This window comes from Sciurus carolinensis, chromosome 18 (assembly GCF_902686445.1).
Source record: "Sciurus carolinensis chromosome 18, mSciCar1.2, whole genome shotgun sequence".
Classification (NCBI taxonomy): domain Eukaryota; kingdom Metazoa; phylum Chordata; class Mammalia; order Rodentia; family Sciuridae; genus Sciurus; species Sciurus carolinensis.
This window is the reverse complement of record NC_062230.1, coordinates 12,397,971-12,411,456: the sequence shown is the minus strand read 5'-3', so window position 1 is coordinate 12,411,456 and position 13,486 is coordinate 12,397,971. Positions and strand designations below refer to the sequence as shown.

Below are 13,486 nucleotides of genomic sequence, written 5' to 3'. Positions count from 1 at the left end.
TCTTTCAATAATAATTTAAAAATGGAGTTAAAACAATAAAAATTAATGCAAAAGCTGGGCATGGTGTTGCTCACCTGTATCCCAGTGGCTTGGGAGGGTGGGGCAAGAGGATCACAGGTTCAAAGCCAACCCGAGCAATTTAGTGAGGCCCTAAGCAACTTGGTGAGACCCTGTCTCAAAAAGTGATAATAAAAATAAAAAAATAAAAAGGACTGGGGATGTGGCTCTGTGGTTAAGCACCCCTGGGCTCAATCCCTGGTACCCCTCTCACCACAAAGAAGAATGCAAAACAGAAAGGAGGGAAAACAGAAAAATAGGGAGAGAAGGAGATAATTATCTCAGTTGGTGGGAATTAAACCAAATGTATCCATCACTATTATAAGTGTATAAAACTTCTGGAATAAAAGACAGCTTCTCAGAGTCTGTAGAGAAAGTAAGTCAAGCTGTGTGCTATTTTGTTTATGAGAGACATCCAAAATGTAAGGCATGAAAAAAAAGATAAGCTAATGAAAAGAAGCCGGTACTGTAATAACATTCAAACATTTCAAAAACAATTACTAGGGACAAGAGGGCCACTGCATTAATGATAAAAGAAAGAATGCACCAGGAAAATGGGACCATCTGTAACGTCTTTGCACCTGATAAGTTGGCTTCAACAAAATAACAGCAGAGATTAATGGCTATTGCCAAATGTGTCTTCATCACAGAAAATTTAAAAACAGCTCTAATTAATATGAGCAGACAAAAAAGTAGAAGGGAAACAGTTTCTGAACACAATCTAGTGTGGAGGTGGTGATCTTTTTCTATAAAGGACCAGATAGTAAATATTTTTGGTTTGGTGAGGCCATAAGGTCTCTGTCACAATCACTTAACTCTGCTTTGTAGAACGAAAGCAGATGCAGACAATACATTAGCAGATGGCCAGGGCTGAATCTGTCACCCATCTCCTGCCCCCACCATGGTTTGTTTGCTACCAGTGATTTCCAGGGCATTTACTCTCCACCCCAAAACTGGAAAATGCATGTAATTCTAGAGTAAGTATTGGGCATGTATAAAATTTAACCTCGTGCTAGGTCAGAAAGTAATAACATATTTCAAAGTATCTAAATATGACTCCTAAATATGTTCAGTGAATTCAATATTATAAGCTAGGAATCAGTAACATGGCATAGAGAATTTCCTAAGGAAGACTCAGAAAAGCTTCAACCATATGGGAAGAGATTGATAACAAAAGATACTCTTCATCAAATAATGAATAGCAAAAAACGGGAAGCTGACATATTTGACCATGATCTGGGAGAAGAGTTTGTAATACATAAAACTGACAAATGATTAATGTCCAGGATATATTAAAGATGGCAAGAAAAAATGTATTTAAAAAGATAAAAAAAAAACTGGTTAAAAATGGGCAAAAGAAACATATAGGCTTTTCATAGAAAAGGAACTAGGAATGATCAGTAAATAAGAAAAGATCCCACTCTTGTAAGAAATAAAATATGAATAGAGACCAGGAAAAAGGTTTTGTTTTTAATTTTGAGACAGGTTTCATTAAATTGCAGAGGCTGACCTTGATCTTGGGATCTTCGTGCCTCAGCCTCTCCTGTCGCTGGGATTACAGGTGCGCACCACCATGCCAAGCTTAGGAAAAAACTTTTTCACAAAAAATGAAAAAGGTTACAGTATCTAGGCTGACAAGGATGAGGAGCAGTGGGGACTCCAGCACAGTGCTGAGGATTTTGGACCCCTTTGGGAGCAGTTGGTCCTGTCTGTCAGGTTGATGCGCCCACACCCTGGAGTTCCAGTTTTACTCGCAGTCTCCGTGTCATGCTGTGGGGCACGGATGTGCTTCATCTCTCTGGTCCCCTTAACCCTTGGGATGGCCAGAGTCTGTGGGCTCAGAGACGCGTCTGGGACTTCACACAGCATTTGTTGCTTCCAATGTGCCACGTAAATGCCACGATTTCTATATTCACCGTGGTGCCAGAGAAGTTGGGTAGGGCTTTCCAAGAGGCTCTGTCCCACAGGTGACCAGGAAGCAAGTAGAGTATTAGTAGCATTTTGTAATAGCTTAAAACTCCAAACAACCCACATACCCACCGGGTGGAATGGCTAGAAAGTGGTGCATTCATGCAGTAAGTACCATAAAGCTGTGAAAGTAAACCACAGTTATACATCCACATCGACACGTCTCATCATGCTGAGGAAAAAACAAATTGCTGTGAAATACATAAAGTATTGTGTAATTTATATAAGATTTTAAAACAAGCAAAGTCAAGCAATATAATTTGAGTTTGCAGAAATGCATGGCATAACTATAAATTGGAAACAAGGGACTGTTAAACAAAGAATCCAGAAAGTGACCCTCCGAGGTAGGGTGAGAGATGGAAGAACAGACTGGAATGGTTCATTATTTTTAGGTTGAGTGGTGATGCAAAGGTATTCATTGTATTATTAGTTTAAGTTATAAATGCTTTCATATACATGGACTATTATATACATAGAAAATTAATACCAAAGTGATACCGTAAAGCAATCTTTATGAAGTTAGGGATTGTATTTGGCCAGGATTTGTCTTGAACACAGTACAGTTTTATTTTCTTTCACATAACAGCTGATAAGTCCAGGGCTGGCTTTCCCGGTCACCAGCAACCCAAGTTGCTTCCTCTTTTGTTTGCCAGCCCCGTTCTGTTCTCAGGGTAGCAGGAGGTGCAGAATAACTGAGGAGCACGCTCCCTACAGGAGCATCCCTCACGTTGCTCCTTCTCTACCTGCAAGGGACCCTGGAAAATGCAGTTCCTGTTGACTGGGCCTGACTCACGGGTAGCCTGGGGATCATGCTATGAGGAAGGAGAGAGTGGAGACTAAAAGTGGTGACAGCCTTCTCATTCCCAACAGACAGCCTCCCAGACGGCCTCCAGTGTCTTCAAGTCTGCCAGGCACACCAAGTTCCCCTTGTGTTTGACTGTTTGACTTCCCGTCTGCTTTTAAAAGGCTCACATTTAGGTATGGCTCACCTGGATGAGCTCCCTTTTGATGACCCTGAAGTGATGCACTCCGTAAACTTATATGCACAAGAATCTCTTTTGCTATATAACAAAACATAACCAGGGAATGACATTTCCACAGGTCCCATTCACACTTGGGAAGGCAAGGGCCGTTGGGAGTCGCCTTAGAATCCTGGCTGCTACACTCCACCCTCGGGCACCCAGTGATTCATGTCTGCATTCACTTGTAAAATGCACCCACCCCATCTCAAGTTCCTCCAGTCTCATCCTGTTATCAATTCAAGTCCAAAATCTCAATATCTCATTAATCTAATCAGGTGGAACAGGCCCGTTTGGGTAGTTTCTGTCTGTGGACCCATAAACTCAAATGGACACACTCCTGACCTTCATGGGAACAGGACTGGGATGGTGGCGAGAGACATTCTGGTTCAGAAGCAGGGAGTTAGAAGATCAAAGAATCACTGGTCCAAAGCAGTTTTGAAATCCAACCCAGCAAACTCCAGCCTGAGTGCCTCGGTTAGGTTGCAAGACCCAGGAAGAGCCTCTGCCTTCCCTCTGAGCTCTTGGTGCCACCTTTTGGACCTCCAGCCCCACCCTAAGCCATCTGTCCTTCTTCACGAAAGGGCGCCTGTGTTTATCAGCCCATGTCCTGTCAATATGCTTCCGTTTCCCTTTTTGCACCTTCCAGCGCTTGCCCGCAGTGTTCCCGCTGGAAGGATTTTCCCAAGAACTTTGTGGGTCACATGAGGATTTCACAGGAGTTCAGCCATTAGACCAAAACCACGTGCACAGATGTGAGATAATCCCATCTCTATTTTTAGTTTCTGCAGTGAAAGGACAGTGCTCCTAAACTCCCTCAAGGTCCTTTGGCACTATTGAGAAAATCTGTGTGAAGCACCCTAATCTTGCAGGCAGCTCCTGTGCGGCTGAGCGCTCTGACCTTTCCACCTTGGGCAGCCACACACCCTGCTCTTCATCTGTGCCACTCTTGGCAGCCATTTCTGACCTTTAGCATCTTGTCCTCTGGGAAGGTCGACCATTCCAGAGTCATTGGTCATGGCTGCCTTTCGCTTGACAGCTCTTTTCAGTTGATCGTCCTCTCGCTTCTCACTGTGAGCAGCAGAAGAAACCAGGCCACACCTCCACCTCCTGCTCAGAAACCTCAGCTGCAGCCCCTGCACACTTCACCTTCCACAGGGCTGCAGAACAGTGCTTTTTCCTTCTTCCTCCCCTCCCTCTCTCAGTCTTCCTCTTTCTCTTTCACTGCTGGGGATGGAATCTGGTGCCTCGTGCATGCTGAGCTGCACCCCAGCCCCAGCACCCTTGCCTTGAGCTCTCCACCCTGATGTGACAAGGACCCTCCTTCCTCCAGTTTCCAGGAACAGGCGCCTCACTGCCTTCCGAATCCACTGGCGGCAGCGTTCATCTCAATTTCTGCTGCTCGCTCTCTGTCGGGCTCTTCTCACCTTCTCCCAGTCCTGTCAGCAACATCTGCTCCCCGTGTCCTCTCCCAGGCAATCTGGGCTTTTCTCTCCCACTCCCCAGACTTCTAGCCTCTACCACAGCCCCCCTATTTCCCTGTACTAAAACCAGCATTTGTTTTCTTCTGCTTAAGCTAGCAACTTAAAACAACACGTCTTTATTTTCTCACAGTTTCTCCGGTCAGGAGTCTGGGCACAGGATAGTGGGTTCCTCTGCTTGAGCTCACGTGGTTCCTTTCTGAGGCCTGGAGGACTCTTTCCAGCTCTCAGGTTGTTGGCAGAACTCACTTCCTCAGGGCCATAGGATTAAAGTCCCTGTCCTTCTTCTTTCTGCCTGTCTTGCTGGCTACTGGCCAACAACCACCCCCAGCTCCCAGTGTTTGCTGGAGAGCTTCTGGCATCAGATTCCTCTCACCCTTGGGATCTGTGTGACTTCTTTTCTGTGACCAGCTGAAGAGATCTCTCAACACAGAAGAAGCAGATATGGTCAGGTTCAACCCATGGGGTGATCTCCATGTCTTAAAGTCCGCTGATTGGTAACATGATTTATCTGTCTAATCTCTTCTGCCATGGGACCAATCCCTGAGTGATCCCAGAAGCCTAAGACCCTGGGCCATCTTAGAATTCCATCCAGAACAGTGGCCTTCCATATCCCTGCTAAGCAACGTTGTCCTGCACAGGATCAGGTAGAACCATACACACACATGCGCGCACCATTTTCTTTTTGCCCAGTTGTAACCCTAGTTTCTGTGTCTTACTTTTCTTACCCTCTTTGGAATTCCCTGCACATCATCTCTTGTAGCTCCAATTCATTCTTAATAGTTGTGGGATATTCCGTGATGTGGGTGGAGTTCTATGTGTCTTTGGGGTCATCTGAACAGCTTCATAACCCATATTGCTATGTATTCTGTAGTTTACCAAATGAAAGGGTCAGTAAAATCACCCCTCTGTGCTTATCACTAATGTGTTAAATACTGTAATTTCTCAAGACTTTCATTTTTGCACTTACAGAAAGAACTCTGGCAAATCTAAAGATCCATTTGCACATGGGTTTTCACCTTGCATTTGTGTTGTACTGTTTTAGTCAGCTTTTTGCTGCTGTGACTAAAGGACTGACCATAAAAACTGTAGAGGAAGAAGGGTTTATTGGAGGACTCACATTTTCAGAGGTCTCAGTCCATAGAAGGCGGCTCCATTCCTTGGGGCTCGAGGTGGGGCAAAACATCATGGCAGAAGAGTGTGGCGGAGGGAAGCAGCTCATGCGGTGATTAGAAAGCAGAGAGACTCCACTCTCCAGATGCAAAATATATACCCCAAAGCCATGCCCCGGTTCCCACCTCCTCCAGCCACACCCCACCACTTCAGTTACCACTTGGGATTAATCCACCCATTGGGTTAAAACTCTCACAACCCAGTCAATTCTCCTCTGACCTTCCTGCAGTGCCTCACACGTGAACTTTTGGGGGACCCCTCACATCCAAACCATAAGGTGCTTATACAGAAAGGTGTGTGTGATGACAGAAAGGTGGAGCCCACCTTCTGAGGGCAGAGCTGTCAGTGTCACACTGTACACAGCACCAGGCTCTGTGTCCCTGAGCCTGTTGGTGACAGTGCTTCTTACCAGGCTGTGCGCCTGCTCTCCTGGTGGCTCTCCAAGCCCCTGGGTTGTTCTGCAAGCTTGCAGACAACATGCAGTGTTGCATGTGGCACCCTGACCCCAGGAGCGATGACCACCTCCCACATGACAGCTCTCATGAAGATGGAGGTGACTTTAGAGTGTGAGAAGGGGCTCCCGGCTGATGAAATGAGTTCACAAGAGCGCACGTCCGTGTGCTCTGGCTGGGCTGGTAGCACATGCTTCTGGAAAGCTTTCTTTTCGCCAGAGTTATATATGTGCACAGCGAAAGCAGCATTCGCTCCCTGCTAATCAAGCAGAAGCAAAGCCACAGTTTCTGCCCGCCCTTCCTTCTTCCCAGTTTTGCTGTCCCTAGAGGCCAGTGCGTTCAGCTGTGAACTGCTATAGTTTTAAATGACCAACTTATCCCACTAGTTCTTGAGTTTTGAAACTTCAGACATGACCTAGTGACTTCCTACCACGGAAAATGAGAATTTGGTCCTCCCCCTCCCCCGCCGCATCCGGACAAAACTCCGTTCCTATGGCCTTTTCCCTGCAGTGTAGTCTGTTTGGTTGGATTAAAAGCCAGGGCTTGCTTTTTTATGACCATGTGTAGCTCCACACATCCGAGGGTTGTTCACGCAAAGACTGCTTCTCCTTGCTGCGCTGGTTTTCTTTGTGATGAATGACTGTCCTCCTTTTTCCTGGAACCTGCCACTCTTCACGCTCTCTGCGCATGGAACCTGGGAGGTGCTCAGCAATTTTGGCTGTTTTATCAGTTTCGACTTCATAGAGCTTTCTTCCTTGTATCAGTCTGGGACTTTATGACTTAAGGAAATGTCATCCACTATGTTTTTTAAACTTCTATTTCAAGAGATAATTCAGGGGGCTGGAGATGCAGGGCAGTGGTAGAGCCCTGGTCTAGCACGTGCGAGGCCCCGGGTTCAGCTCCAGCACTACAGATATGCCTATATATGATTCATGTGCCATCAGAGTCGCCTGTTCAGTGAATTTTTAGTAAAAAAAATAAAATAAAATAAAATCCCTTGGGCGTGATGGTGGGTGCTGACCCCGGGTTCCCTCCCAGCTCTGTGAGGAAAAGACCCCTGAGCCCACCGCAGTCCCAGGCAACCCCTAATGAGCTCTGGGGCTATAAGTGTATTTTTCCTGGACTTTTCAAATAAATGGAATCCTGTGTGTGTGTGTGTGTGTGTGTGTGTGTGTGTGTGTGAGAGAGAGAGAGAGAGAGAGAGAGAGAGAGAGGGAGAGAGGGAGAGAGATTGGGAGCTCTGACTTCTTTCACTCAGTATACTGTTTTGGAACGTCATCATGTGTAAAAGGTGTTGGCATTTGATTCCTTTTTATTGCTGAGTTGTTCCCTCTCACGTCCCTAACGTTTCGTTCGTCCATCCGCCAGGTGATGGACGTTTGGGTTAGTTCCACTTTTTGACCATCATGGATAATGCTGCTGTGAGCATCTGTGCAGAAGCTTTTGTGTGAACACGTATTATTTTTATTTCTTCTGGGCATATAGCTAGGAGTGCAGTTACTGGAGCCTAAGGTAAATTGAGGTTTAATATGTCAATAAACTGACAAACATTCCCAAATGACTCCACTAGTCTACATTTCTACCAGTAATGTAGGCAGGTACCAGCTTCTTTATGCCCTGGCTGTTGTTTACCTTTTGAGGGTTTTTGCTTGTTTTATTCTAACCCAGGGCCTTGAGCATGGGAGGCAGGCACAACAGCACCAGGCCACCCAGCCCCGTTGGGAGCCTTTTTATTGCAACGGTGGCCGGGAGTGGAAGCGCTCTCTTCCTGTGGCTTTCGTTTGCAGATGACTAATAATGTTGAACATCCTTTGATGTTCTTGCCGGCCGTTTTGCACATCTTCTTTGGAGAAATGTTTATCCAAATCCTTCTCCATCTCTAAATGTGGCAGTCTGAATTCTTATTACACTATGGAATTATAAAGGTTCTTATATATATATTCCAGATGCAAGTCTCTTATCAGATTTATGACTTTGAAATTTTCCCCAGTCTTTGGCTGTTATTTTGGTTTCTGCAGTACTGGGGATGCAGCCCCAGACACTACTGCTGAGCCACATCCATCCCCAGCCCTTTTTAATTTTGAAGTGGTCTCACTGAGTCGCCCAGGCAGGTCTTGGTATGGATCCTTCTGTTTCAGCCTCCCGGGTCACAGGGATTACAGGTGTGGCCACTGCACCAGGCTTCTATCCTGGCTGGGACCCTCAGACAGTGGTGAATGAAAGTGGTTCCAGGAGGCCACCTTGTCCTGTTCCTAGTTGGGGAGGGGAGGTTTCTTTATACATTTTCTGCAGAGATTTTCCCCACTGGTTGAATTGGCCCTAAGAGGCTAGGCTCCTGTGCCAAGCCACCGTGGGTGGGTGAACCGCACCTCTTAGGATGAGGCTGGCGGTGGAGGGGGAGATTCTTGCCTCTTGCCCGCGTGTGGAGTCTCTTGTAGGTGCTGGAGGGTTTTACTCCAGGGGTTGCCTGACTGACAGCTCCGTGCCTTCGCTGCCTTAGGAAAGGATATTTCCAGAAAAAGGAGGTTGCCGAGGCGAGTCTGACTTGTGTTTGCAGCGGCTCCTGAGCGTCTATTTTAGCAGCGAATCCCCAGCTGTTCCTAGGGATCACTTTAAAAGAGGCTTGTTTCCCCGGTTTGAGCGAAACTTGTGAGCATGGGGACGTTGCTCTGCCCACGCCTCCGGCCAGCCAGTCACCTGTCGCGAGGCCCTGCCAGTGGGCGGAGAGGCACACATGTTTCCTTGTTGTGCCTGTAGCTGCAAGCCCGAGTCAGGGAGGGAAGGGAAAACAGGACCAGGACGGAGAACTGCAGGGAGAATTTTTAGAGGAACCCAGTGACGTTCAGGAAGGCTGCTGTGTTTTTCTTTCCAGGGCTGTCTGAGGCCACAGCGGTGCCATCACGGCAGCCCTGGTGACCATTACCAGCTGTTGTCAAAACTGATCTTGCCACCCCTAGTCCACAGAGTCTCTGCTGGCAGAGGGCACATCAGCCACTGCCTTCTGTGGAGGTGACAGGAGGGTGACGGGAAAGAACCACGGGCCCGCAGTGTCATCTGCTCCTTCATCCAGAGCATCTGTCTGGGAGCCTGGGAGCCAGGATTCCTGCCCCCGAGGGCTGCGTCCTGGGCAGTGAGGCAGCGGGCGGGAATGTGCAGGTGCAAAGCCCGGGCCCCCCAGAGCGCCGTCTCCACCACGGCCACTCTCCCCGTCTGTCCTCCCCAGCCCGTGTCAGAGGCGTGTCCTCCCAGGTGGCCTGTTTGCACAGCTGTGTTTCCTCTAGTTCGCCTGCAGAGTTTCAGAGCTGTCCTGGGTGCATTGTATCCTCAGAATTTTGGAAAGTGTTCATTTTGCTTCTGGGTCTGGGGCGCCATGTGTTGGGGGTGAGCAGGTCCCCAAGTGTATCCTCAGAAGGTCCCCAAGTGTGATCTCAGGGTGGGACACAGCAGCCCCTAGGTCCTAGCTGCCCTAGTCCTTCGTCCCATGCCAGGTCATTTTCCATTTCGTCGCCGCAGAGTAGACACACACGGGCCCATCGGCAACCCACATCGGCCTGTTTTCTCTCTAGGAACTAATAGGCGTTTGTCTAGAGAAGGATCCGAACTCCAGACAAATAAGAAATGTAGGTTTTAGATGAGGCCTTCCGAGCACCCTGTGGGCTTTCTTCCTGTGAGGAACTGCTGTAGACAGAGCTTGGGGCAGGAGGAGGTCCTGGGGTGGTTCCAGAACCTTCCTGTGAGGAACTGCTATAGACAGAGTTTGAGGCAGGAGGAGGTCCTGGGGTGGTTCCAGAACCTGTCAGAGAGCTTTTACAAAATGTGGGTTCCTGGGTATCCCCCAGACCTATGGAATCAGCCTCTGACCCACTGATCCTGGTCACAGAAACGCCTGAAGAAAATGAGGACTTAGGCCCAGAGCTGACGGTGGCTGAACCAGCTGGCAGTGCTCACCTGTGATGTGGTTGGGGGTGAGCGCCTCGGGCTCTGCCTCCTTCTTCAGGGGCAAGGAGTGGCACTTTTATTTAAGAGGAATGGCTTTGCATCTAAGATCATCGTGTTGCCAAAGGCTTGGCGCTCTTGCCCGTGACCTCCCCAAATGAGGCTGTGGCAGACAGCAAGGAACAAGAGGTTCCTTGTGCTGTGTCTGCCATTGCATTTTCCTCACAACTGCGAAGTCCCTTTTGGCTTTGTAGGGGCCCCAGAGTGACCTTGTTCTTAGCAAAGACCCCATATATATTAGACCCCAAAACAAGACAGCTGCTTAAATTGCAAATTCCCAATCTCCTTCCTCAGACTCATAACTGGGGTCCGAGAACCTTGCAGCCCCGGGCAGTGTCCGTCCAGCAATGGCATTGACTTGTGAGCATACACGTGGGAGGGACGCTGCCCCTGCCCCTCTGTCACCCTCAGCCCAGGAGCCATGTGGGGAGGAGGTCTGTGGTCATGGCTTGGGCAGCACCGTCCAGTGCTGAGGCTCACAGGGGACACAGCACTGTGACCATAGCTCTTTCCAAGTCCTCCTGGACCCCAAGGCCTGGACCCACCTCCTGGGCGTGGGGACATGTCACAGAGTCACATGCAAGTGAGAGGCCTTTAGGACCTCTGTGACAGTTACTCACAAAAAAAAAGCTTTTTAAAATAAAAGTTTAGAGAATTGGTTGCACTGAACTGCACCTGGTACCTGCCTCTCTGAGCAGACAGGTAAAACTTTTATCAGATTTGTTTAGTTTTAAAAAATTAAAGAAGCATGATATTCATGAAGTTACTGCGCCCCTTCTTATCATTGCGCGTCGTGCCGTCTCGGGCACGGGAGCCTCCACCCGTGGGCCCAGCCCTGTCGTGAGCTCCCTTTGGTCTCTTCTGTCTTCAAAGACAGTGGTGTGTACCCTTCTGCACAAGTCACAGCCACGCTCGGTGGCATCCAGGCACTTTTAGACCCGTCGAGCAGCCGTGTTGGACCATGCTCTTTGCCAGGTCTTACCTGGTGCTCTGCAGCCCACCACTGGGAGCTCGGGGAAGGGCCCTCTGTGTGGGCCGGTGCGTCGCTCAGTGGGCAGTGCCGTGGGGCTCTCCTATGCAGGGTTCAGCCTGTATGTATATGTGTGCGCATGAGTGTGCCCAAGCGTCCTCCCGGCTGCCCCGTGGCAGGGGAAGGAGGCGGCAGTCAGACTTCCGTCCACTCAGCTGCCCCATAGTGACCGCGCACACTGCTGCCATGGAGGACAGAAACTGGTGTTGATGGTAGCCCTCCTGCCTTCGGGCACCCACGTGCCCCGGGCCTGGTGGAGTCACAGCTGCTGCTGCCTGGAGCCTTGACCAACCAGAATCAAGGACACAGGCCTGGGCAGCACCAGTGTCCGCGTGCAGGAGGGATAGACTGCAGGTGGATCAGAGAGCCTAGCCCTGGGAAGGGTCACCCAAGAGGGGAGTGCCAGTCCCCACCTGGAAGAACAGGGTCCAGTCAGCCGTGTGCCTTCTGCTTGGAGCAGGAGGAGGACTCCTGGAACATCCCGTGTGTAGATCCATCGGGGCTGGGACCCTCTGGGAGACCCCGAGAGGCCAGGAGGAGAGGCCCTGCTTCTCGGCTTGCTGCTCCACACTCCAAGACTGCTCAGGAGCACCCTCTCCTGCAGCCCGGCGCTAGAACTGGGAACAACTCAGGGGCTGGAACTTCATTTTGAACTGCTTTGTTCTTTTTTCAGATGTGGCCCCAGGGTTATGCAGTGAGGCCCGGCTGTGGGTCTGCTGCTGTCCTTGCAGCCAGTGTGGCAGGTGTGACAGGCTGGGGCTCCGACCCCACCTGCTGGGCACCTGTGCTGCTCCCTGCCCTGCTGGGCTGACTCTGCAGCAGGCAGGAGCAGGGGTGCAGCGGGTGGAGCAGCCTCAGCACTGCGGCTAGCCGGCCTCCCTGCAGCCCCGGCCCCCCGCGGGCTGCAGATGCGCAGGCGGCCTTCTGGAAGGAAGGACAGGGCTCGGCCGCCAGCTCCTGGTAAGGCGCACACCGGGCTGCTCGCTCTCGCTCCTGCAAGCCTCCCTCTGGCTTTTGTCTGGTTTTGTTTGGAATGGCTGCAGAAAAGGATGCCACAGATGGGGACAAGGTTGGAGGGGACTCAGCAGAGGCTTGGGGAGGAAAGCGCTGGGGAATGTTGAGGGGTCTCAGGTCTCCTGGGCTCACTCGATCCTGCTCGCCAGCTTTCCCAGTAGCAGCAGTGCAGAGAGCGCTTCCTGTATTTGTGAGCATGAGATTTTAAAGGTCTTTTACGGGATGTGTGTGATTTCCGGGCTGTGTGTACATGTCTGTGTGTGTGTGTGTTGTCTGCATGTGTGTTCATGAGTGTGCATACGCCCGTGTTTAGGTTTGTTTGCCTTTAGGTTGCACCTGTGTGTAGTGCAGCGTGGGTGTGTGTGTGAGTGCACGCGTGTGCATGCGTGTGTACATGTGAGTGCACATGTGTTTGCGTGTGCATGTGTGTGTGTTGTGCATATGCCTGCTCTAGCCTGGTGGTGTCCAGGGTGGCCTTGGGAAGGTGGCAGTCATGCCGTTGCAGAAGCCACCCTCAGGGCACTGTGGTGAGTTGACCACTCCCCCTCGTCTAGTGAGGGACGATGACTAACTGTGTCTCATCCCAGGGAAGTATAGAATTACAGACCGGGTCTGGAGGACAAGACAGGTGGGTGAACAGGACAGGGCTCTGGGGTGACATGGTGACCTAAGAGGAGCTTGTACTTGGTGGGAGGAGCATTTGTTTGGTGGGCTTGGTGCCAAGGACCACAGTGGAGGTCATGGGTCACTGGGCTTGCATAGGGCGGGTGCTTACTTCCTGACTGCCCTGGGAGCAGCTTTTCTGGGGGTGCCTCATGATCCTGAGGTGCTGCCTGTCCTTTCAGAGAGCACAGCAAGTGCACAAAGTCCTTGAGCCTCCTGCAAACCTGCTTTGACACAACAGTGACAGGTGTCAGGAGTGTCTTAGGAGATTCAAGTGCAGGAGGACCTGGGAGAGTTCATCTGCATGGATTCTGTTTCAGGGATAAATGCCCAAGCCCGGAGACTGCAGCGGGTTCGTGCCAAGGGAACCCCGGCCTTGGTCCCAGGGGCTGCCGGGAGCTCCCCTCCACCCCGCCTGCGCCGCACTGTCAGTGAAACCAGTCTGAGCCCGGCCACCACCCTGCCTGACGCTGCCCCAGGGCCTGAGGAGCCCAGCCAGGACACCATGCGCGACTCCCTGTACCAGTCGCCACACCTGCTTCTCCTGCAGGGTTACAGCCAGCAGCACGTGAGCAGTCCCTCTGACACCACGGCCCCACGCACCGTCCAGGGACTCAAGTCAGGCCTGTGCCT

At 50.4% G+C, this 13,486-nt stretch overlaps 1 protein-coding gene across 3 annotated transcripts in view; it reads left to right on the top strand.

Annotated features, from left to right (window-relative positions):
- Radil (Rap associating with DIL domain) overlaps positions 1–13,486 on the top strand; it is a 56,287-nt gene that overhangs the window by 17,922 nt on the left and 24,879 nt on the right. For all 3 annotated transcript variants that reach the window (XM_047533775.1, XM_047533776.1, XM_047533774.1), the window contains exon 3: positions 13,174–13,421. In XM_047533775.1, the coding sequence (XP_047389731.1) occupies positions 13,174–13,421 (248 nt within the window). The remainder of the gene's footprint in view (positions 1–13,173; positions 13,422–13,486) is intronic.